Source organism: Aulostomus chinensis, chromosome 8 (assembly GCF_037954235.1).
Source record: "Aulostomus chinensis isolate RoL2024-O1b breed Wild chromosome 8, RoL_Achi_v1.0, whole genome shotgun sequence".
Taxonomy (NCBI): Eukaryota; Metazoa; Chordata; class Actinopteri; order Syngnathiformes; family Aulostomidae; genus Aulostomus; species Aulostomus chinensis.
The window spans coordinates 23,497,174-23,521,948 of record NC_141327.1 but is presented as its reverse complement, the minus strand read 5'-3'; the positions used below and the strand labels follow the sequence as shown (position 1 = coordinate 23,521,948).

The 24,775-nt window shown below is 40.4% G+C and overlaps 1 protein-coding gene across 1 annotated transcript in view; it reads left to right on the top strand.

Annotated features, from left to right (window-relative positions):
* The window catches only part of nr3c2 (nuclear receptor subfamily 3, group C, member 2), a 73,551-nt gene that overhangs the window by 33,535 nt on the left and 15,241 nt on the right, over positions 1-24,775 (top strand). Inside the window, exons 3-6 of the mRNA XM_086211776.1 lie at positions 8,066-8,193; positions 18,385-18,501; positions 21,874-22,218; positions 24,283-24,427. Coding sequence (XP_086067902.1) covers positions 8,066-8,193; positions 18,385-18,501; positions 21,874-22,218; positions 24,283-24,427 — 735 coding nt within the window. The remainder of the gene's footprint in view (positions 1-8,065; positions 8,194-18,384; positions 18,502-21,873; positions 22,219-24,282; positions 24,428-24,775) is intronic.

Genomic DNA, 24,775 nt, shown 5'->3' with positions numbered 1-24,775 from the left:
TTGGAAATAGCTCAAAAGCGGATGTTCTTTGTATTTTTGCGCATCTTTTCGGGATGTCTGGAGAAAATGCAGCACCCAAGACGGCTGTGGGGAGAAACTTTAGTCACCAGGTCAACTGAAACAGCATCTACTACTTCTTTAATTTAAGAAAACCTAGGTAACATTACAAACACCTTAATAATGGAAATCAAGCACTCATCTTGTCTTACATCCTAGTCTTTGGTTTGCTTGGCCCTTCTGTGATATCACTTCCTGTTTTGTTTTGACTAAACTCACCTCCTTTCGTTCCACATCACTTCACTGCCTTGTGTGTCCATCCAACCGTGTGATCTGCCCTTTGCAGTGTCACCTGTTCCTTATCATTTTCCCCATTCCATCGTGTTTAGTCTTTTTCCCTTCCTTCTCAGTTTGTCGTCAGTCTAAATTTGCAGACATTTTTTTCTAGTGATTTCCTCGTGGTTACTGATCTAGTTCTTGTGTTTTGACTCTGGCTTCGACTCGTAATTTTGATACTTCTCTGGATGGTTGTCTGGACAGATTTGAGCCTGCAGAAATTGTGAATGTATCATTACGCCAATTTTCCCGCAGCTGAATGCTGTTTGTAACGTTGGAAATGCACAAAACTATGCAATGGAAATAGCTTTGGCATGAAAGGAGCATTTGCCCAAACTTTCCACCATGGCGGTTATCAGCTTTGATTTTGATAGATTTCATGCACTTTGTTTGACAGTGAGTGAGTTGGTCAATTATAACCAGCTGAGTTATCTCCCCTAAGGTTAACCACTGACACCCTGAGGCCATTCAGCTGCAGCAAAGAGTGTCTGCTCAACAAAAGACTTGAAGGTAGATTAAAAACTGCTTGTAGATCTGAGTGATACAGGCGTCTGTAGCCGCCCAGTAGCAGGAGGCTGAGTGTTCATGTGTGCATTTCTTCTCTCATTTCTTTGTTGACACCAAAAACAGGAGTTTTTTTTTTTATGCGAAAGATAATCGTTATTCGCTGTTATGGGGAAGGTCACTCAAAGTTTTAAGACACAGGACAGAAAGTTTAAACGTGCGATGTGATGATACAGATGGTAAATGGGCTGCATTTCGACAGCAGTGTCTCCTCCTTAAAGGTACTTTACTGTCTCATTCACCCAGTCACACTCACACTATCATACAGTGATGGCGAAGGTGGCCAGCTGCTCATCAAGAGTCTCGTTCAAGGACGTTTAGAGCTCATTCATTTTGGATCAAAACCAGTGACCTCCTCATAATTAGACCGCCACTTTCATCTGGCAGCAAATCTTTTATTTTGAAATAGATGTTGTTTGTTTGCAAAAAAATAACCTGTTTGTAGTGTGTTTATCTATCTCTTTTCTTCAAATGTATCACATATTAGCAAAATTACACACATTCAAAGGGGAGGTTAAGATGTCTGACAGCTACGAATGTGGTATGGTAACTGTCTCCAGGCGGCTGGACAGAATCAGTTCATCGGGTCTTATCTATAACTGGTATAACTAATGTCATTTACAGCTTGTGTGCAACCAACAGATGTGTTAAAAGCTTCACCTTTGCACACAAGACAAGATACATCACACTTTACATCATGCTCTTTCACCCGACAGCTTATCTTTACCTTTGCCAAAGCACTTTATGGAACACTCCCTGAATTAATGCATATTGTCGTATTTCCTGTCATATTTTGTTGATTTATTTTTGTCCCCCTTTGTCTTATTATGATCCTTTATGTAGTTGTGTACCTGCCCAGGGACTACGGATGTAAATCAATAATTCTGCTAACTCTGGCATATTTACAGGTGTATTTGTACTGATTTTCATTAATATGCGCTGTCCCCTTTCAAACAAAGACGAAATAAATAAAATGAAATCCAAGATTATCAACACTGAAATCTTTTCTTCACCACAGCCACTTTGAGAAGATTATACTGTAACCTTATTACAATCGTAACACAAGCCCAGCAAAGAGGAAATCTCATATTTCTCTATGCTCAGGTACTCTGCCCAATGGCAGGGTCACCTTCACCAGAAAAATAAATCCCTGGTGGCTCTCGAACACTACCCATAAGACCTCTCTCCCTTGGAGAGGCGGTGAGTAGGTGTCAACCTAATGTTTATACTGTCTGCTCATGGTTATGTAAGCCATTTTGTCCTCTTTCTTTTCCTCTCTCACATCTCTTCCAGCTTGTTTAAACTAATCTACCTTTACCTTAACAACATGCCAAGTTGTGTGTTACATAAATATGCTTTGAACGGGGGCTAGCTTGAGGTTTTTTCGGCTTGCCAAGGTGTGTATTACATAAATATTGTAGGTCAGACTGTAGAGAGTTACTGTACCGTGGAAGCTCTTTTTCTTTTTTGGTAGAGTCAAGGATGCTTCTCTTTCATGAAGGGCAGGTTCAGAGAGGCTGTGCTACTCATCTGAACTATGGCTGCGATAACAGGCTCTAGAAGAACACACACATGCGCGTGCGCGCACACACACACACACACACACACACACACATTCATCCGTTTAGTAGTTGGCTGGCTTTGGAGTATAAATAAAGTTTAATATAGTAAACCTGTGTGTGTGTGTGTGCTTGAATTACATGACATTGTTTTTCTACACAACAAAAGTCTCTGTGGTTCAGCTGCTTGTTTACAGACTCAGTCAGGCTAATGTACTTAACGTGGGTCAGAGGGTTCACTGGAACCACGTGAGCCTCGCTGTCCTCTATCATACATCTCATGGCTCATTATTGACCCACAGTGATGTTATCTCCCAATCATTGGTTTCCTTCAGATCTCTCCATTTTTTATGCCAACTAGTTCTAGTTGTGACACAATTGGATGACCTCTGACTAGGATCAGCGAAGGTATCAACGTGCAGATTTTTACCAAGCTTTAGTGACCTTTCACAGATAAATCTGTATTGACATACATGTTGGAGGCATTACTATATATCGATCAGACTAGTCAGCGGTATCATGAGTTGAAAACATTGACAGTTTATTGAATGGACACAGCTCCCTGATAAGTAAAGCCAGTGGAGAAGTGCCTAAATGTCAGCGGAGAATCCTGACCCTGGACCCCGGGCCTTCAATAGCACCGCATGTTGCAATAAAACACAAACAAACATAGCCATAAAAAAATAATCGACCACGTGACGTGGAAGTTCAGCGTAGTAAAGGGTTATTTGCCAGAACCGGCTTCACACAAAGCTGGCTTCACTAAAATGACATGACATGCAAACATAAAAGAAACAAGCACATCAAATAACTTATGTATTTGGTTTTTGCGGGAATGAAAATGTAACATCAGTGGCCACCTTTCAACAACAACAAAATAAATGCAAATAAATGATAATTAGTAAAATGCACGTACACAAAATTGAAGAGCTCCTCTTAAAATGAGGCTAATGGGAGACAAGTCTGTTCACCGGTATAAGCAAGCAGCTAACTTTAGCACCCAGGCCAGACATGGCCTTAAGATCCATAAACCTGAAACATGTTTCAGCGTCAGGACACTTGCTCGTGCTGCTGAACCACCTCATGTCAGAGCATGCTACTTGTGAACAGAGCTGGACCTGCTCTTTGGTTGTTTTGCTTTTCTATGCAAAAAAAATCCTAAAAGATCCAGGGCGAAAGCAGATGATTGTTTCATCCCCTTCTCAAACTGTCGTAGATTGATGACAACTGAATACTTTTGATGATTGTGAGACTATTTTGCTTGCGGTAGTCATGTGTGTTGGAGATTTTGGTGGAACTATGGAAGAGAAGAAGAGGTAGAAAAGTTTTGAACGACCTCTGTGAGGTGCAATATTTCTGGATTCTGATAAATCTTTGGCTTAAATAACCATGGTTTCTAGACTTAGCTCTTGCTGATCAAGCATTCTCTCCACAGCTGAGAGAGGGTGGAGATATGTGAGCCATTTGGAAAATACTCCCAGTATCACATCCAAATTACTTTCGGAAAAGCCAGGGGCCAATTTCAACTTAAACATCTGTCCTGTAGTCTGGTCCCGTCACATGTACTGTGGGCTTGATCCTGCTCACACCTCTGTGATCAGCGTCGGGTCCTAAGAGGCAGAAAAGAGATTAATAGATTCATTGTGTGACACAATTCTGTTCATATATTTTGGTGGGAAGAAACAGGCATTGTATACTCGTACTCATCTGTAGCCTCATGGGAAATAAACAGCAACTAAATCAGTTGCTAGCTTTGTGTGTTATCTTTAAAGATGAAAGGACATGGAAAACAATGAAACAGCTGCCCTGGGGTTTCTGTAGGAAGGGGGAAAAAAGCAACAACTAGAGCGAAGAATGAGACCTTTGATCTGTGAAGTCAGTCCCATTGAGTGAGTCTGAGACTGGACCCAGAAATAGAGAAGACAGGTCAAGTAAAAGAGTCACGGTCTTGGTTAAAAGAGAAGCCCTGCATAGAATTAGCAAAAACGGGTTTTCTTCATGTTCCCACAGTTGAACATTTGAGCCTGACAGCGTAGAACGATGCTTATGTGCAGAGGTTTGGTACGTTGAACCGTTCAGTGATGAAAGTGGAGGTATACGTCGAGAGGTGGTCGCACAAGTATGGTGTATGACATCACAAATTGTTTTGAAAGCTGAATCCTGGTCCACAAATATGATTTGGAAACTTGAAATACACTGATGACAAGATGGACCACAATAGTCATGATTAAAACAATACTCTTAAACAGCATTTTCTGATTACCTTAATCCAAATTAGGTCATTTAAGATCCGATTCCCAACTTAGCGGCATAATTAAAGTGGCAGACGTGTAAACCTTAATTACTTGGACTGAGTCGGTAAAGCAATCAACGGCTTGTGTCTGTTTGCAGGATATCTCATAAACAATTGAATTAATTTTGATTAAATTAAGTGGAAAGATATAAATATTAAGAGGAACAACCCTTTGGAAGCGGTATGGGTCACATTGTTGTCCCTGAAAACTGTTTTAGGTCACTAGCATGATAAATCTATTGACGAAATATGAGCACATTTTTTATTAAATATGTATTGTAATTAGATGAATATTATTCTTCCATATGGAAATATGTTGGAATACACTACAATCATCGTCTCCAGCAGTTCAGCCTGTGAAAAGAAAACTATCTGCATAGTCATATATGCTGGAATTTTTAATGAAGATGGAGGAGCGGATAATGTTTTAAAGATTTTATCATGGTACTTTTTACTGCAAAACCATGTCAGACTTACATTATAGTATTTATCATTACTTTTTAATGCCATAATAAAAGTGTGGAGGGCATCTTTAAAGAGATAGAGTGACTGATTCCCAGTTGCAACTGTACAGCGCAGCTTCCTAAAATGAACATCTACAGTACAGTACTGTAAGTGATGATGTCTGCATATCTGCCCTTTGGTGATGTAGCCTGGGACACTAGCGCAGGTCCTGCATGCAGGAATTAACTGCATGCCTTAACAAGCTGTTCCTTCCAGTGCTACATTTCTGTTCAGTCTTCATTGAAACAGACACAAATTGCGACCTCGGAATATTTTAAGCCGTGAAGATGACAAGCCAAAAAAGAGGAAACCCATGTTGGCGGGTCTTTGTGGCCTCGTGGTCCAAGGCGCACACCACTTAACCACAGTGTCCCGGATTTGATTCTGACTAGGATGTTTGTTGCATGTTATCACTTCACTCTCTTCAACTCACTAAAGCACATTTCCATGATTATTTTTTGCTCTTACTGTACACTGGTAAAATGTAGGCCCATAACATCTCTGCTCAAACTGCCTGATTTGGGAATGTCTGGTCGCTTGTGTTTAGTTTTGGGCTTTTGGCAGCCGATGGTGCACAGTCACTGCAGCCTGGCCTGTCAGCTCTGGTTTCATAAGCAGAGAGAGTGAATGACCTATATACTTCTCTGAGGGAGGGAAAGTCACCTTGTTGGTGGACCAGCAGGCAGGCTGGCACACAGAATGCACTATTAAAGATTTGACCAGTGACGGGATACGCGTGTTGTTTCTGGCCTGTCGGGGTTTTTTTTGTCTTGGCAATGACTGATTGATTGATCTGCATGGTGATGGTGTGAAAGGGCCGATGTACGGAGGATATTCAGCAGATTAACATGCTGAAAAAACACATCTTGACATGGATTGGATTTGCGCATGTACTCACAGTGACACACACATTAGCTGAAACCATAGGGCCCAGTGCCAGAGAGATCTAGTCAGACAAACACCTCACCAGAGACTCCTCTAAGCGTCCTAACAAATTGAATGTGTGTGTAGATGGACAAGAGGGAATTAGATCAGTGCTCCTGATTGTATCTGAGTGTGCGGTTGCTGTACCCCTTTCCAGCTCATCCCTTGGAGGAAATGTGTGTGCATGAGAGAGGGAGGGAGAGAGAGCTTGGCAGCTGGTCTGATGAAGGATGTAAGGAGAATGTTAACCAGACAATCACCTTGCATATTATTGATTTAGATGGGAGAGAGGTAATTAGCACAGAAAAGAAGGGGAAGCTGAGGCCTTTTTTAATGTTTTGATACAAGGTGTTCTCTCTTTGTACCCATCTACGTGTTGTGTTCTTTGTGTGTGTGTGTGTGTGTGTGTGTGTGTGTGTGTGTTTTGAGTGGATGCTCATGCCCATTAGTGTTTTATGAGGGATGTATTGTATAACTTTCTTTTTTCATGTTTATAGATTCAAATACATGAAGCTGTTTCGGCTTTATTGTATGTGAAACCCGAACCATTCATTCCACTAACAAATAGCATTGAGAAAAACATACGCTCATGTCACTAATTTGAGTTTTACTCAGTGTAACCTTGTGCGAGCTTAAGGCATGCTAAAACATGAAACATACCAAGTTTTATGTTCCGGTTGCATGTTCATAATGAGTACATGTCACTGCCCCTCTTTTGTCTTACATCTACATTTAGCAGTGCTGTTTAGAAATTAAAAATAAAGACATTTCTGTGTGTTTGATCTAACTGCAGTGCTTGTTGCTAATAATGATACAGATATTTGAGAAATTCATCTTAAACTATTAAACTCTCAGACTTCCATTTTGTTCTGAAAAAAACAACATTATAGTTTTCTTATTAGTTTTTCAGCCTGACTTTATCACTGACAATCTGACTAACTGACTCACTCACTCACCCACCCACCCACTCACTCACTCACTGGCTAAACTGATTGCGGGATAAGCCCCGCCCCCTTCTTTGTAACAGATGTGGCCAAATAAAACCACACATCGAATGAATGTTTCCTAAATGGTTTCTGTTATTGTAAGTAGTTATTTTCGTATTGATGTATGTTAATTTTCTAATACTTTGGCTTTAATTCATATTTTGATACTATAAAAGGGAAATAGTGATGTCATCGTCACAGCGGTGATAGTCTTTTGTCTCAGGTTTGTTTGAAAAGAACATTTTTCTTCATTCTGGAAAATTTTCTTACATGCTGCAGAACCTAAATTCAGCCATACCAAGAGGAAGATCTGCAATAGATGTCTGGAACAAGGAGTTACAGTAGTCATCAGGCTTTACTTCCTGCCTGTAAACCTAAGTTTAGGGCTAAAATAAGTCCTGTAGTGTGTAAGAAAATGTGAACATTAAAACATCTAATGAGTTTGGCTCATGCAGTGAGAGGAGAAGCTGCACTGACTGGCAGTGCATCATGAGTTATTCTTCTGTCAACGGACCTTTGACTCACATCCAGTCGTTGCACACTGTTAACAGACAACAACAAATTTTCACGTGTTGACAGAAAAGGTGTTTTGGTTGATACTTAAATCTGACATCCTGCTCCGTGTCTCTGTGCTTATTGAATTTAAATAATCTTCCACCATAATTCTGTCATTGTCGCCTCTGTAAGCCTGGTGAAGCTATAAATTAGTGCAAAGCCTTTGGTTGGCAGACATCTTCATTTCTAGCCGCGCTGTGCTGCTACTGTTCAAGTCACACACCCAAAACTGTTTATCAGGCTGTAAGGAAGGAAACAGCCCTGGTGTTCTTGTTGACTTTTGAAATGATTTGTTGATTTATTGTGGAAAAGCTAACATTTGTGGGTCTGTGTGTTGTCCCTTCCAGCTCACCACTGAGACAGCCATCCTCAACGGCCAAAGTGTGCCTGGTTTGTGGAGACGAGGCATCGGGATGTCACTATGGTGTCGTGACATGCGGGAGCTGCAAAGTCTTCTTCAAAAGAGCGGTGGAAGGTACGGCACAATATAATTTCGCACAAAAGCCCTCCGGTCAATGCACTGCAATTTTGGCACACAGAAACTGAAACATGCACTGTATTGCAGTGCTATAGCTAAAATCTTTGTTTCAGAGAGCTCCGCCTTTTTTGTGTAGCTCTTAGCACTTCTCGATGAAAACTTCTTTGCAAGTCACTGGTGTCGTCATTCCCCAGTCATATGGTTGCCTGAAAATGGATACTTTGTCCAGAATATGAAAAAAATTATCATCATAGAGGAAGAAAAGCCAATTTGTGGGAGCAGATTGGCCAAACACTGAATGTTAATAAGGAGCGTTATGCATCATTTTATTGTGTAGATGACTCCAACAAATAGTGTCATGCATCCACATCCTCTTTGCTCTACAGCTGTCAGACTGAGCAGTGACAGCGGGACATTGCTGCTAATATTAAGCTCATTCATACAAAGTACACAGACTGGTTTGTTCTCACAGGCAAAAATTGTTTATCCAGACTGCAATATTGTGATTATCATACTAAATAAGACGTAATTTTGTTAAAGGTGTGAATTGCTCATCGAGTATTTCCATTTACATGCTTCCCTCTGACTGAAGACACCCACATAACGTAGATACTGTATCTCATTTATTAACAATAGTGTGTTTCGGTTTTTTGGGTGCCTCTAAACCAGCGAAGTTGAAATTTGCAATACGATCTGTTCCAAAGTGAAAATGTTAATGAGACAAAGCACACAGATAAAATGACGCTGCTTTTAGCGAATGTGACTGTTTCTTTCAAATTCTTCTGAGTTCAAAGAGCTCCGTCAGAAAACAGTAAGACGGCTTGTTCTTTCCATTTAGGCAGCGCATTTGGTTGAGATTTATTACGAATAATTAATGATGGTTTCATTTGCACATGCTCTTTAATGTTGCAGACAGACACATTTACTGTTTCCAAATCATCCCTGAAATGATTAAAAAGATGGCATTGCATTTGTAGACTGTGACCAAGCTGAGTGACACATCAGGAAAGAAAAACATTGAGTGGATAATTCTCCAGCAGCAGCCTTTATGTTATATTTAGTTTGGAGAAGATCAGCAGCAGCCGTAATGTGCTTTTCATTTTGTGCCTGTTGCCTGAGGTGTTGGCCTAACTCATTTAGATGAATGTTTGAATGCAAAACACACTCTTACAGACCCGGGGTAGGAAAAAAAAAAAAAAAAAAAAAGCAAACAAGCCAGCCAGCCATCAGGCCCTCTGGGTGTTTTCCTTACTATTGGAGGAATTGCACCCTTTCCCCAATGCTTTAATTTAATAATATTTACACACCATCATTACAGAGACCTCAAACCAGGTTATGTGTTTGGGGTTATCGAATCAGACAGTGTTCAAGCCAGCAGAAGAAGATCTGACTGTGTGTGAGATAGCTAGCTCTCCCTGGGCTGTGTGCTTATACTACTCAAAACTCATTTGTTTCACATGTGATGTATAAATTTGGTAAAATTGACTCATCGATTATGTAAGACTTATGCCTTTGTAATCCTAGGCAGTGCTCCTTATTTTCATATCTTTTTGAATGTCTGTTTCTGATTGGAGTTTCCTCTTACATCTGCAGTGCCAAACTGCTACTGTGCACACTATAAAGCATAATAAGGGCCACCCATACAGTGGTGTGATGTCATGAAGGTTGTATGTGCCCTTTCGATGTGCAAAGCAGGCGGTTACCTCACTTGACCTCCTCCACAGCTGCTGTTTAGGAGTAAAGATAGAGGGAGGCAGAGGTTGGAAATAGTGGGAGAAGGATTTTGCAAAGTGAAGAGAGATAGAGGACAGTGAAACAGATACAGTGAGGGGCGGGGGAGGAGGAAGGACACAGAAAAAGTCAGACGCTCACAAAGAGATAAAGAGAGGAGGAGCCAAGAGCAGGAGTAAAAAAAAAAAAAAACAAGAGAGGCGATGGAAAGCGATGTGTCAGCATTGAGCTCCAGAGAGGTGTAAGTTAGGACGTGAGGAGACGTTTCACTCCTCCCCTCTCCAGTATTTCCTCCCCCATCTCCTCCTCTTTTCTCTTAAAGTAAAAATCTCTGACTTGCCGTCTGAGTTATAAAAGAAGAATGCAGAGAGTGGGTATGTGTACGAGGGGAATAATCCAGCCCATGCTTAATTTCTTTTGGCACCACCTGCCTTGGGGGACACAACTTCTCTTTGGACTGTAGCTCATTAGACGACTAACTGGCTCACAGCCTTTTACTGTAGAGCTAGTTAGCCTTCTGGAGTTAGCAACAAATCAGAGGAAGTTCTCTGACTGGTTTCCCTTCATTCAAAATAATTAGTAGACAGAGGGGGCAAAGGTCAACACATTCTGAATTTAAGTAAAACTGTTGACTATTGTGTGAAAACTTCTTCACTCGAGTAAGTGTGACAGGCTCTGAAATGTACTCAAAAAACAGAAATGTAAAAACACGTTTTTGTGCAAAGCTAACATCTTTGCAAATGCGTTCTGTATGGCAACAGAACTCAAACTATTATGAGCAACACAAGAAGTTCTTATGTAATTAAGCCTTAAACCTGTCACTTTGGATTTGGATATTCTGGCGTATCTACACGTCTCTACATGGTGTCTGGCTCAAAGGCCCAGGTTTTGTTCATGTTTCATAATCATAATCATAATTATGTTTCATAATCATCATTGTTGTGGGAAGTGCCAAGGCCAGAATACAGTGCCCTTGCACCCCTGTTAAAATATTTGCTGTAAATCACAAGTATTCAAGGAAGGAATCCAGCAGGCCTATCGCTATCGATCGCTATCGGACGATCCAAATATCCATCAAAACTTGACATTCTTAGTTGATGCCATGCACTCATAAAGCCAAAGGGGGGGAGAAAGCTGACTGAAATAATCCCTTGATGGCTAGCATTTAGCCGCAACGTTGTTTCAATAACCTCAACTAAGATGTAGATGTCTATTGTGCAACATGCACTGGTTGTCTTCTCTATATGTCAGTCTCTCATCTGTTTTAGTTAAAATCAATCTTCATGCAGAGATGGGGCAAAATATTGGAAAAAATAATAAATTTGATGTCTTGGTACATCTGCTCAGCTGCCTTAAAACAGGATTAATGAGTCTGTATATAGACTATAGAGAGAGAATATAAGAAGAAGAAAGTACTGTGTTAAAATGTAATGTGTAAAAGTAAGAGGAACAAGTAGTAGTTGGGTTAGTGTTTGTATTTACTTACTTCCCTTTTCAGTTTTTTGGTTGCTTGCTTTGCAGTGAACTTTAAAGTCAAAGTCTACATATTTTATGTTAGAGTTAAAGCTTATGTCTGGAGTATCTATTGGCCACATGGGCTTTCCACCATCCAAAAATGTGTACTTTTAGCTCTCCTCAAGAGGTCAAATACTTTACTTTTACAACGCTGTTTGTCAGAACAGGAAATGTAGAGAAATATAGATGCACTGAGGCCACTGTTATTACGCTCACACACTCTTTTTACTGTTACATTTTAGATGACTTCATATGCAATACTCTTTTTTTTTATGAAGCCCAGTTGTATGGCTTCTGTTGAATCTACTATCACATGCAAACATGTGGCCAATTATTATTCTCTGTTAAAGTGAATGAACCATAAAACTTTTTTTTTTCTGTGCTATGGAAAAAAAAAAAACTTCTGACACAAGAGTTAGTAAATATGTGTTATCACCACTAATGAAATGGGGAAATAGCTGAATGCATTCATATGTGCTCCTCCGCTGCAGCCACTCTGCTCGTTTTTTGATGCAAAACAGCTGCATTCAATAAACGGCTCCATGTGGAGCACATTTGAAGAGTTCAACGCCAGCGTCTTATTCACATGTCATCAGTGGCTTGGCATGTCTGCTCTTGGTAATAGTACTAGGCGCTCCTTTTAGCTCACTTGTTGTTTTTGCCAGTCCTTTTCTGAACTCTTATTAAAAGGTTTACAAGACATTAGTCTACCTTGTTATGGCCTCACACTGTTCTGCAATGTGGCTGGATCGCGGTTTCCATGAAGCATGCATCCATCTGAAAACCTACTCTTCCGTATTGCCTCTGTGGGAGAGGTCATCTGAGGACACGTCTCATGCTGTTTCTGCTTTGACTGGAAGTGAGGGCGTCCAATCACATCTTTTTCAGCTCTGGCCAGGCCTCCCTCCCGAGTGAATGCTTCAGGTTGTGTGTGAGAGGCTTATGTAACAACAGCTGGAGTTAAGCCATTTAGCACTGTTGGATCTTACCTCTTCAACACGTCTAGCAACATAGAAGCTCAATCACAGGCTCAAGCTCTGCACACATGCTCAGAAGGAATTCAGAAGTGCCCAATTTCATAGAAATTCAATCTGCAAAGCTTACTGTAAGCATGTGTGTGACCCACATTACTAATAGGCATTTAGGTTAGAGAATGCAGCTAGAAGAAGAGGCTATCTCCTCCAACCTAGATACATGCACCATTACAGTTACAGTGAGTGCAGTTTACATCGCTACTGTTTTAAAAATAGACACAAGCGCAAACAACTAACAACTCATTTTTCATGTCAGTGTATCTGGAAGTTGCTTTTTAATTCAAACGATCGACTTAAAACTGTGCCCCTCACATTCAAGAATGTTCATTCAGCTTATTGAAACTAGTTAAATATCTCTGTAGTTTACATTATATGATTTTTTTTTTTTTTAATTTCAGTCTTTCTTTTGCCGAGCCTTGATACTTTCTAGGGCTGAGCTGGTTACAGTGGTTAGCTATTTACGTAGCCAGTTACCTAGCTTGTTAGCGAACTATATTATTTAACAATTTTGTCTCACCCCAACAACTCGGCACTGCCTAAAAAAGTTGAGTTTAACTGCCTGACGAGACATATGCTGTTCCGGATCTCTCAACAGTGGATACATCGTAGGGCTACAACTTTCATGTGTTCCACTGGAAAGCACAGAGTGTTATTATAGTACCATCAAAATCCATCATAAATCATCTCCTTAACTGCCAAAAACTGCGACTGCTGGATCGCATGTCTAGAATATGATCACCATGATTAGCCAAAAAGTTCCCCTTTCAACAATTCACATGGACCTGAGGAATGTGATTGGAATTTGTCTATGGCATCCAGAAAAAATACCACTAAATAGCTACTTATCTCCTGCCAGTGGCCTCTTCAGGATCTGCAATTTGATCCAGATTGCCGCCAAAAGTCACTTGTTCCTTGTATCTTTCCTCTAAATTTGATCAAAATCTGGTGGAGGTAATTATGCAAAACATAGATGAGCAGTAAGGTACTGGGATTGTCGCTGTACCTTTGCTTGGTTTATAGAATGTATTGTCGAAGTTCTCACTGATCGTCATCTTTACAGCCTGTAAAAAAGTGATGTAGCATTTGTCCAAGTGTATGTTTGGTTCATGAATGTAACTCATTCATAAATGCACACCCCATGCCCTCAGTTCCCCTGACCTGGGTTGACCTGCGGACTCAAAGGCTCTCCAGCAGACAATCTGACCACCATCTCTTCTTCCTTTTGTTCTTTGACATCAATGCAAAAAAGGCCAGTGCCAGGTAGTGGGTTACATCTTTTGTGTTCAGCCAAATAGGCTGTGGCAATCTGATGGGCTTTATCAGTGCCTTCACTGATTATTCAATTGTTGAAGACATTGCTGTTGTGTTTAAATGATGTTTAATTGGTACTAAGGGGCTCAGCCCCCCCCCCCCCCCCCACACACACACACACATACACACATATACCCCACGCACGAGTAGCAGCGGCAGCAGCTTGAATTGTTGATACAAGGCAGGACTGATCCATGCTTTCATGCTGTTTACACCAAAGTCTGAATGTCGTAGCAGAGACTCATGATACAAGGCGACGTTGCCAATCTTCCATTGTCAGGAGTGGAACCTGGTGTGGTCTTACTGCTGTCGCCAAACTGCTTCAAGGTTTAACGGGCTGTTTGTTCAGAGACTCTGCAGAACTTGATTGTAACAAGTGGGTATTGGAGTGGAGTTGTCTTTCTGTCCGCTCGCACTGGTCTCAGTTAAACCCAAGAGATGGTTATGCATGAAATTCAGTTTCTGAAATACTCAGACCAGCCTGTCTGGCGCCAGCAACCATGCCACATTCAATAAATCACTTCTTTTTTTTTCGACTCCGTTCTGACGTTTGGTTTGAACAGCATCTCCTCTTGACCATGTCTACAGTCAGGCCTAAATGCACAGAGTCTGTGCCTCATGATATATCTGCTTTAGGAAGCTGAGGCAGTGTACCTGCAGTAATAAAGTGGCGATGATATCACTAGATCAACTTCTAGATAAAACTAATGCCAGTTATGGATTAGGGTTGACAACATATTAAGAGCATCTCTTAGTATATCCTGGTGCAGCTCCACAGCCTCCAAAAGACCTTAAAGATAAAGTATGCTCTTATAATACAATGACGACAAATCTCAATACTTAAAAGCCTTTTTTCAACATCAATATATGAATATATAAATATATATAGACTGTAATCTTCCCTTGATACTTCAAACATGTCAGAAATCCTTTTGTGAGAAATCTGACTCACCATCTGCTTTTTCTTTTTTTCCACTGATTTGAATGCTACAATTGCGTGTCAGAATTTCTTGATATTTAAGAAAATAACCCATGATATCAGACTCTTGAAACTTTGACAGTATGTAGCCCATTTCATACCATAGATGGATGATAAACGATAACCAGTGTCAATAGGAAAAAAAATTGAAAATTATGGACAAATAAGGAAGCAGACGAGGTTATATTTCTGTTACTTTTTGCAGTCGGGTATCAGGAAATTAAATCCTCATCTCACTTTGACTTGAAGGAAGAAAGAAATGTTTCCAAGCTGCTAAAGACAAACAATGCTTTTCAAATACTGATGAATGCCAATTAATATTTAAATATGTCAAAAGAAATTGGGGTTAATGCTGATACTGCTGATAATTATGTTATATTTTAGGAAAAGAAAAAAGGCTCCTAACTACTTTTAGTTATGGTAGATTTATTTTATATGAAATCCAAATAGCATATATTGGTTAAATATATTGTGGAAGAAAACAAATGAGAAAATCCATGTGAGCGGGGGAAAAAAAGCACAAAAGAACAGAATTATTATAGATGTAGAGGGATTAGTAAACAAAATAAGAGCTTCTATTTACATCCTTTTTAACTTCTGCAGTCTCTTTAGAATGATCCAGGCAGGCAAACTTAATAATGTAGAGTCCCATCCAACACAGCTGTTTGTTTGCTGTCCAAGGAGCTGGAGTAGCAGTGCCATTGCAAGGCAGTGATTTACATTCTGCTGGCTCACTGGTAACAACAATTACATCTCTGAGAGGCCTGTTTTTTTGGGTTGTTTGGTATTTTTTTGGCCTTTTAATTTAGCTTGCATAAATACTGATGAATGACGATCACAGAATTTACCAAATGCTGTGTGTTTGGATGATTAAATGGCAATTAATCCATCTTTATGGCATGATTTTCAGCACATGTTCCATTTAAGGTGCCATCTTGTGTTTGCATTATCAGCTCGCGACTAAGACATTTGCAGCAAGTGCCAAAAGTCATTCAGGAGTCACTGTAGTAGTGTTAATATGAGTCAGCCAGTGTATCTGAGAGGCCATTTACACAATCAAGGTCCAACTGGCTGAAGCTAGTGGCTTTTTAAAAATGTCTGCTCAAGGGCAATATTGTAGTCGGTCCATCCATCCATTTTCTATACCGGTTATCTGTTAAGGGTGGCACATTGGGCGAGAGGCGGGGTTCACCCTGGAAGGGTTGCCAGTCCCTCACAGGGCCATCAGGAGCAATTAGGGGTTCAGTTTCTTGCTCAAGGATACTTGGACATGGTCACCGGGGGAAGTGAGGATTGACAGCCACACTACCTCTGAGCCATGCCACCATATTTTAGTCTCTCTTTTGTTTATTTGAAAAGCATATGTACTCTTTCGTATGTGTGCTGGTGGCACGTCTAGTCGGGATCCCCATGGGGTAACTAATGTAATAAGATGCACAAGCTACCAGTAACCATAGACTCTGTCAAAGGGCTGGCATGTAATGGGGAGGGGTTTTAAATTACTGGAGCTAAAGAATCTTGATAAGAACTGGCCTCATTGAGTGTTTTAACGGTAAATAGATTTTGAATGTGATGCCCATGGAAATAATACAAGTTTATAAGAGACTTGTGTTATTTTTTTAGGGATTTTATTTTCTGTCCTGCTATCATAAATTTAGAAATGTTGTTAGTCTAAGACCATAGTGTAGGCATATGAGGCAAATTAACCATATACGAGAACAGAGAACAAGGGCATAAAAATTCTAAGGAATTTAACTAATTAAATTTTAATCCAGGAGTCTTGGGAGACAATAAAAACAACAAGGCACAAATCAAGAATAAAAAAAAAACTGTAATAAAAAAAGTAGTGCAAATGATAAACAAGAGCAACAAGACACCTACAGGATATTTACTGTCAGTAGAAGCTAGCAGGTCCTCGGGTGATACGCAAATGCACATATTCAAAGGTAAACATGGGCTGTGTGTGTGTGCATGTGAGTGCACACACACACAGTGCATAAAAAAACACAACTTCTCCCCCTTTGAAAGTAGCACGTGCATGTACACACCATCGGACCACAACTTCAGCTGTCTCATGAAGTATAAATCACTCTAACAATCAGTTAGATTCACTGGAATGAGCCAAACTGTTGACAGGAGTTTTCTGAATTACCATTTGGTTCAACCTTTCCAAGCTTGTGTGTATTGTGTGTATCCTGCTGTATGTGTGTACGTGTGTGCATGCTTGCGTGTGTGTGTGTGAGTGTGTGTGTGTGTGTGTGTGTGTGTGTGTGCATATAGGGGGGGTGGGGAAGGGGATGGCTGCAATGTGTTTCCTGTGTCGCAGTTTACTGTTTTTTAGAGCAAGAAAAATGGGCTTATGTAACGGTCATGTGATTTAGCCAGAAATAGTGGTGGGGCTACAGCTGCTGCCTCTCCTCCTGCAGCTCGGTTCCTTGGCTTTTGGCAGCAGCCAGACAGACACACTGCGCACTACTCCTGCTAGCTCAGAAAACAACTTCTGCTCAGTCCTACACACAAATACTAATACTGTACTGTAGTTGCAAGAACAACAAAATGTACATGTTTGAGCAAACAGCATGTAAACACGACACACAAGCTGTCACGCTAACATGCTAAAGACTAAATAAATGCAAGAAATCTGGGATACTTGTAGACTGAGGAATGCACACATACAGTTAAGAAGTTGGACATGTACAGTAATGGAGCTAAGCCATCCACAGGGGTTACAGAGGTCACTGCACCATTCTACACCTTTCCATCTTGGTTGTGTCGTGATTTACGTTTGTTTGTGTGTGTGTTGGTTTAGCAGATACAGGATTTGCAGTGTTTCTGAAATTGCCAAGTGGAGCGGCATTGACTTTATGTATGTGTGTGTGTGTGTGTGTGTGTGTGTGTGTGTGTGTGTGTGAGAAAGAGAGAGAGAGAGAGAGAGAGTGTGTACATGAGAATAAGAGAGTGAATGACTGTATGTGTACACGAGCAAAAGCCTGCTTGTGTGTAGGCGTATGGCGCTCTGAGGCTGGCGGATCTGTGGAGAAAGGGAGAAACGGAGGGATGGAGACAGGCGTAGAGAAGGAGAAGAGTGGAGGAGGAGAGGAGCTGTACAGTGAAGAACTAGTGGAGCGGAAGGAAGCACTCTGAAATGGGAGATCATTGGGTTTAGCTAAGGGCTAGACAGGAGGCAGGAGGGATTCTCGCCATGTTAGCATCACTGTCAGGAATAGTCTATCTGCAGCCAGTGTCCTGGTTCCAGTGAATGTGAATACCCTCATGCCATATACTGTATAATACACCATTAGTCATGCAGTGTAGAATGTGAGAGTGGAATAATCACAATTTCAATCATTTGATCTACATTTCATGATAATAATGAATAGATCTCTGATATTGCCAGAAATTTCATGGGTTTTCTAGTTGACCTAGATTAGAAAAAAATCATAGAGATTGTACAGTCGAATCCGAAGAATGCTGCCCTTCATGTAAGCAGTAATTCAGTATGCATAATTTAGTCCCATTTGACTTCCTTGTTTTCATGTCTTTTGTTCTTTGAAAATATCACTGCTGATCAAGCTGCAGAAGGTTCACCATCAAAACCTTCATCTTCTGTCTCTGTAGGTCAGCACAACTACCTGTGTGCTGGGAGAAATGACTGCATAATTGACAAGATTCGAAGGAAAAACTGTCCGGCATGCCGCGTACGGAAGTGTCTCCAGGCTGGGATGAACCTCGGAGGTGAGGCGTCACACACTCATCACGTGTCTCACATGTGACATTATATTCAGCCTCCGTGGAAGTGCTGGCCTGCAGTCACAGGACACCCAAAGAGATGCTGAATGTTTGTATGTGTGTGGTTGTAGTACGTCTGGGAACAATGTGCATGATGCATCTACGGTGGGTGTAGATCTACAGTACTGTGTACGCTGCCAGCTGACGAACCCTGCAGACAAGTTACAGTACTGTGTTATGAGGAAAGAAACACAGTAGTTCTAAGGGATGGAGATGATTCAGAATGGATGTTTCTTTTTTTAATTTAAATGTAATAATTTATTGCTATTTCTTTACTCTGGTTGAGTTGCAGGGGCACATATTGTACAAGCCTGAAGGCACACTTGATAGGTTTTGAGTCCATTACAGTGATTACAGTAACAAACGATTTGACATGTTTTACTTTCAAATGACACTAAATTTAAACACGTGTAAATGCAATGAAAAATGACATTTATAATACTGCTGATTTACAGTAATACTATCATGTCCAACTATACAGCTGCAAATGTTACAAAGAGAATCCTTAGTTATCTCCCTCATGACTTTTTAGTGACATTTGTGAATCTAAATTAATTCTCTTAACTAAAAGCCTTTCAGCACTTTGGACAGATTATGGGGCTTTATCCAAATTACAGAATACAGGCTGTTAATTTCAGTCATTTAAAAATGCTCTGGAACGGTCTGCTGTCAGGTCAAGTTCACTTATATTGTCCAATATAATGTATAAAAATCAAAATAGGTATAACAGTTGAGTCATTAATCACTTGAGCTATATTCTAGAGGTATTACAAGTGCAGTTCATATCTAATATGTTTTTGTTTTTGATAAATTACTTGCAAAGAATGTTGTCACATATCCAGTAATGAAATATGTCCTCTAGATAGTTATCAAGTATTTGTGAAAAATATTAATGTGATAAAAGCAACGCCATGTCTGACGGCAAGCTTATTTTAACAGCTGTTGTAACATTGAAAAAAGCGTCCTAATTAATAATATCTGGAGCAGTGGCCAAGAAATGCTAACTTCCTTAGCATGAGATCGAAGGCAAAGCTCTCAATTTACTCGTTGATTTAGATTCCAGGCATCACCTGTAGCCATGAGTTTTGACAAATAGAATGAGGGCATTGATACAAGCAGCCAAAATTAGTTCCCTCCGTAGGGTGGTGGGGATTAGTCAAAGGGACCAGGGTGAGAAGCTCGACCGTCTGGAGGTAACTCAGAGTAGAGCTGCAGCTCTTTGACCTTTCCCAAAGCAGGGAGAGGTGATCGGCAAGTGTGTTTGTGAAATGCTACATCATTAGCGATAGTGAAACAGCTGCAACAGGCACAGCTAACAAAATATCCCTGACTACTACGGCTGTTTCAGATGTACCAGCCAGTTTCTTAGGTATGCCAAGTACACTTCCAGAACTACATAGATTCAATATGATGCTTTATCATTGTGATACAGGTAGTACTCATGTAGGCCTTTAGAGAAACATGCTATCATTTAGGGAAATGCCCTTGGATGCCCCTTCTCTATTCTTTAGTCGCTGAGGCCTACAGAGACTGGCTGACTGCTAGTTAGCTTAGCACAATGATTGGTCGTAGGTGGGAAGTGTTAGCATAGCCTCATAAAAATTCATCTCACACACTTTCCTCCAAAATATTCTTTGCATTAATATGACCATTCAAAACTACAATATATTATATCTCATAATCAGATGTATTGTTGGAACTACTCTCTGGACGAAATCGCTGGTGACAGTGACACAGCACCTCAAAAGATCCTCTAAAGCTCAGTAGTAAGTTTGGTCCACGAAACAACTTTTGTCCACAACTGGAAAAGCATTTTCTTCTCCTAATCATGGCTAACTTTTCAAAAGGGGGTGAGGAGGAATACTTCTGGGCAAACCAAGATGTTGAACTTTGTCTAGGGGATGACTTTTGATGAAAGTATGCTAACATTCAACACCTTTTACCATTCACTGTGCTAAGCTAACTAGCTAGTCTCTGTGGGTTTCAGCTCTCTGATACAAACAGAGAGGAGAGAAGTGTATCTATCTTTTTGTCTGGCTCCGGGGAGGATGGCAAATGAGCGTATCACCCAAAAAGTTGGCATGTTTCTTTAAATGATGTTCCATTGGTGCTGAGGGGTCCAAAATGTGCCAAAAAAATATCCCCCACTGCATTCCACCACCAGCAGCCTGAATTGTTCATACAAAGCGGGATGGCTCAGTGCTTTCATGCTGATCACACCTACTTCTAATCCTACTTTGAGTATAAATATTCCAGCAGAGTTTGAGATTCATCATAGCAGCCAACACTTTTCCAATCATACATTGTCTAATTTTGGTGAGCTGGTACGCACTCCAACCTCAGTTTCCTGTTCCTGAGAGGCACTGTTCTGCAAACCTTGGTGTTAACGAGTTCTTATTCGAGTTACGGTCACTCTCTATCACCTCAAACCAGTCTGGCCACTCTACTCTGACCTCTGCCATCAACTACCTCTGCCATCAAGTTAACATTTTTGCCCAGACAACCGCCCCTCACTGGATGTTTTTTTTTCAGACAGTTCCTTGTAAATCCTAGAGATAGTTGTGCATGACAATCCCAGTAAATTAGCAGTTTGTGATATAGTCAAACCAGCTGGTCTGGCACCAACAATCATGCCACGTTGGAAGTCCCTTCAATCCACATTCTTCCACCTTTCTCCCAAACATTCTGATGCTTATACAACACTGAATATCTGTCACATCATTGGCTGATTTCAATGTTGCCGTCCCTATCAAAGTGGCCAGTGAACGTATTAAAGTAAGCCACATGTTAGTGTACCAGCAAGCCTGGAGTTTATTGTATGATCAGTCTGAGAATTTGTATTTGTATTTGTTTTTATTTTTTTCATTTATTCATTTGGAAATATTGAAATAATACATAGCTAGTCAAACATGACCGCTGCACAATTATTTGTCCTTGGCTTTGCCAGACTATATAAATGATAGATATTTTCCAGTCTCATTCACATCATCATTGACAATTCCGAAAATATAATTCCTGAAAGGGGTCATGTCTGAAGAATGTAATGACTTCCATTCAATTTAGATGGCACATTTCATTAAATATTGTACTGTGGTAATTTAAATGGGTGATTAAAAATGACATCCTTTGCTGAAAACTACATATTGAAAAATAGTGAGTTGTTACCTTACAGTTTAATGTTGCAGCTAGAAATTACCCACACAGATTTTTTGTTTTCATTTTTTCCTAAGTTATTAATTGATAATCGTATTCAGATTTTTCGGTGTAAGAAATGCCACCATTAACAGTGTGTTATAACGGCTGTTGTGTGCCCCACAGCACGAAAGTCAAAGAAGTTAGGGAAGTTGAAGGGAGTCAGCGAGGACCTGGCGGGCTGTAAGGACGGCCAAACAGCTACAGGTGGTGTTGGGGGTGATTACCTGTCGTCAGAGAAGGAGTTGAACGCCAGCGCTGCCAATGCCCTGGTGCCCCACGGTCCTGGGATGGTCACACCTTTTTTACCACCCTCCATCTGCAGCGTGTTGGAGCTGATTGAGCCAGAAGAGGTGTACTCGGGCTATGACAACACGCAGCCTGACACCACTGACCACCTGCTGTCCAGTCTCAACCGCCTGGCCGGAAAGCAGATGGTGCGCTTGGTGAAGTGGGCCAAAGTACTTCCAGGTTAGTGGTCAGCGGAGTGGATGGGTGTGGCTTAACTGCTGTTTAGGAGTGCACTTTATTTGAAGTAATGCACCATTGTAGCGACAGAATTTTGAATGAAGTAAATACAGAGAAGTTTTGATTTTTTTTTTTTTTTTTAAGATATGCAGAGTACATAGAATTACAAACAGAGTACATGGCAGCATGAAAGTTTTACCTGGATGAAAACCCTACAGTTGTATTACATCAAGATACTTGATTTAATTTCATAATTCAAGTGAAAGATCAAGAATGTTTAAACTGTAGCTTCAATTTTTTAATCCATCCAATTCATAACAAATTGGAATATAGCTGGCTTTCAGTTTGATAATGTCTAGTAAAATTGTGAAGAAAAAATACCTGTGTTCTAACATCGAGTGTGTAAACAGTTTTTCTGGAAAGAGTGGATTTTGATGAGATCGAATAGTTCTGTCAATTTTAATTTCTAAATTTCGAAAATGTATCCCAGCAGAAACTTTATAATGTACAAGAGGATTTCAGAATAACACTCTGTCATGTCCACATTTCCAAACTGTGATGAAGAGCATTCACTTTATCAAAACAACTGTAGTTGTCAGGTTAATTCAATATTATGGAAGTTCATTAAGGTAATCTTAACACTAGTTTAAGGGATTCTAACCCAAAGTTTTTAGCTGGTCTGAGCAAGCTAGTAGTTCATATTTCACCCTCCAAGTCAATAGGGGGCAGTATGTGAGCAGTACGCTGGAGTTTCAACTGCTATTGTACAACAAGGAAATGCAAGCTTACTTAGCATATGGTGAGGGTGAAACTTTCAATTATTGCTCAGTTTACATTTTACACTTTTTTGGGTGTGTGTTTTGGACAAAAGGCCATTCTCATGTCTTTCCCCATGAATTTGTCTTCTTGTCCCCGCAGACCCCTCAAGTTTGCAGCTCTCCATGTTACATCGAATTTTAATATTACATTTCAGTGCAGGATATTACTCTGCAAATCTTCATCAAGATTAGCAATAAATCCTGTTTCACCATCAAATACAATTAAGATTAGGATTTCTAAACACAGCTTATTTACATCACGGCTGTCAAATGTTAGATCTCATGTCAATCTCATTAATATTTACCTTTAAGCCGCGGTGCAGAGAGGAAATCATATTTATATAAGGCTAAATGGCTTCTCTTAAAATGCCAGACAGTGGGAGACATATTGAAAGATACCTCACAGGTAGCTCTTTGAGGCTGTTTAATTTGCTGTTTTGCAAATATTTGATACCTCCATGGTGTCTGCTTGCCATATCCGGACGTATAAATAGAAGGGGAGCCAGACAGAAGGGTCAAAATGAGTACCTTCGACTTTCAGATATGCCTCCGACTGCATTTAGCTCACAGTTGGATGTGGTAGGGCCAACACAGTGCAATATTGAACCATATTTTCAGTTCTTATGCCATCTTTAGGAGTATAAGCACATATAAAACTGATATCTGAAAATTTAAAGAAAGTACTTTGAAAGTCGTGATTTTTTTTCTTCTAGAAATCGTATTCATATCGTAATTATCATCTAGCCCTGCGCTTTTTATTTTACTATTTAAATATGTAAAATGGAACTTGGAGGGTAACACACCTTTTTACACAAGTCTTTTTTTGGCAGGGACCGACCGTGAAATAGTGCCTAAGTCGTGATAAGTCACTTCTGTGTCCTCACTTGGCCCATGTTTTTCACAAGAAATTTCTTGCCAGACATTGTTTGGCAAGTTTCCTATTTGACTCTATTTTTGGAGCACTGCCGTGGGCATCACACCAATAACTGGAGGCCTAGTGGGATTTGCATGAAACACAAATGGGTGAATACTATTAAGTGGTAATCATGTTTAAACAATTATTGACACGAAAAGCACACTTAAGCAAAGAGATGCAGTATGAAATGTGCATGTGTTGACGCGGACACGCTCAACAAAACATAAGCCTTTTTAAGTTGATCCAGATGTTCTAGTCAGCCACTTTTCAACATTCTTTCGTCGTATCTGCTTCATCTTTCTGTGATTTCTTCTGTGTGTTTGTGTGTGTTAGGTTTCCGGGGCCTGCCCATTGAGGACCAAATCACCCTGATCCAGTACTCATGGATGTGTCTGTCCTCCTTTTGCCTCAGCTGGCGCTCCTACAAACACACCAATGGGCAGATGCTCTACTTTGCCCCCGACCTCATCTTTAATGAGTACGTCCACTCTCAAATATCACCAAGAACACTTCACACATTGCTTTGATCTTATTATTACGTTTTCTGGGCTTGAATTATTGCAGCAGCCTAAATATGCACATTTTTTTTTTGTTAGCAAAGATTCATATGATTTTATTTTTGAAAATGTAACAGACAGGAGGTCACCCCAGCACCTATTAGCACAAAGACTTTAGCAGACGTGTGTGAAGGCTGTGGACATACCTGTGGATGTATTTGGTGTTCTCTATCTTGTGTTGGATGCCCATCACATAAACGTGCCTATTACAGAAGAATAATTTGTTTCCCATCATAGATAATTAGTAGATACAGCAATTGGTGGAACAA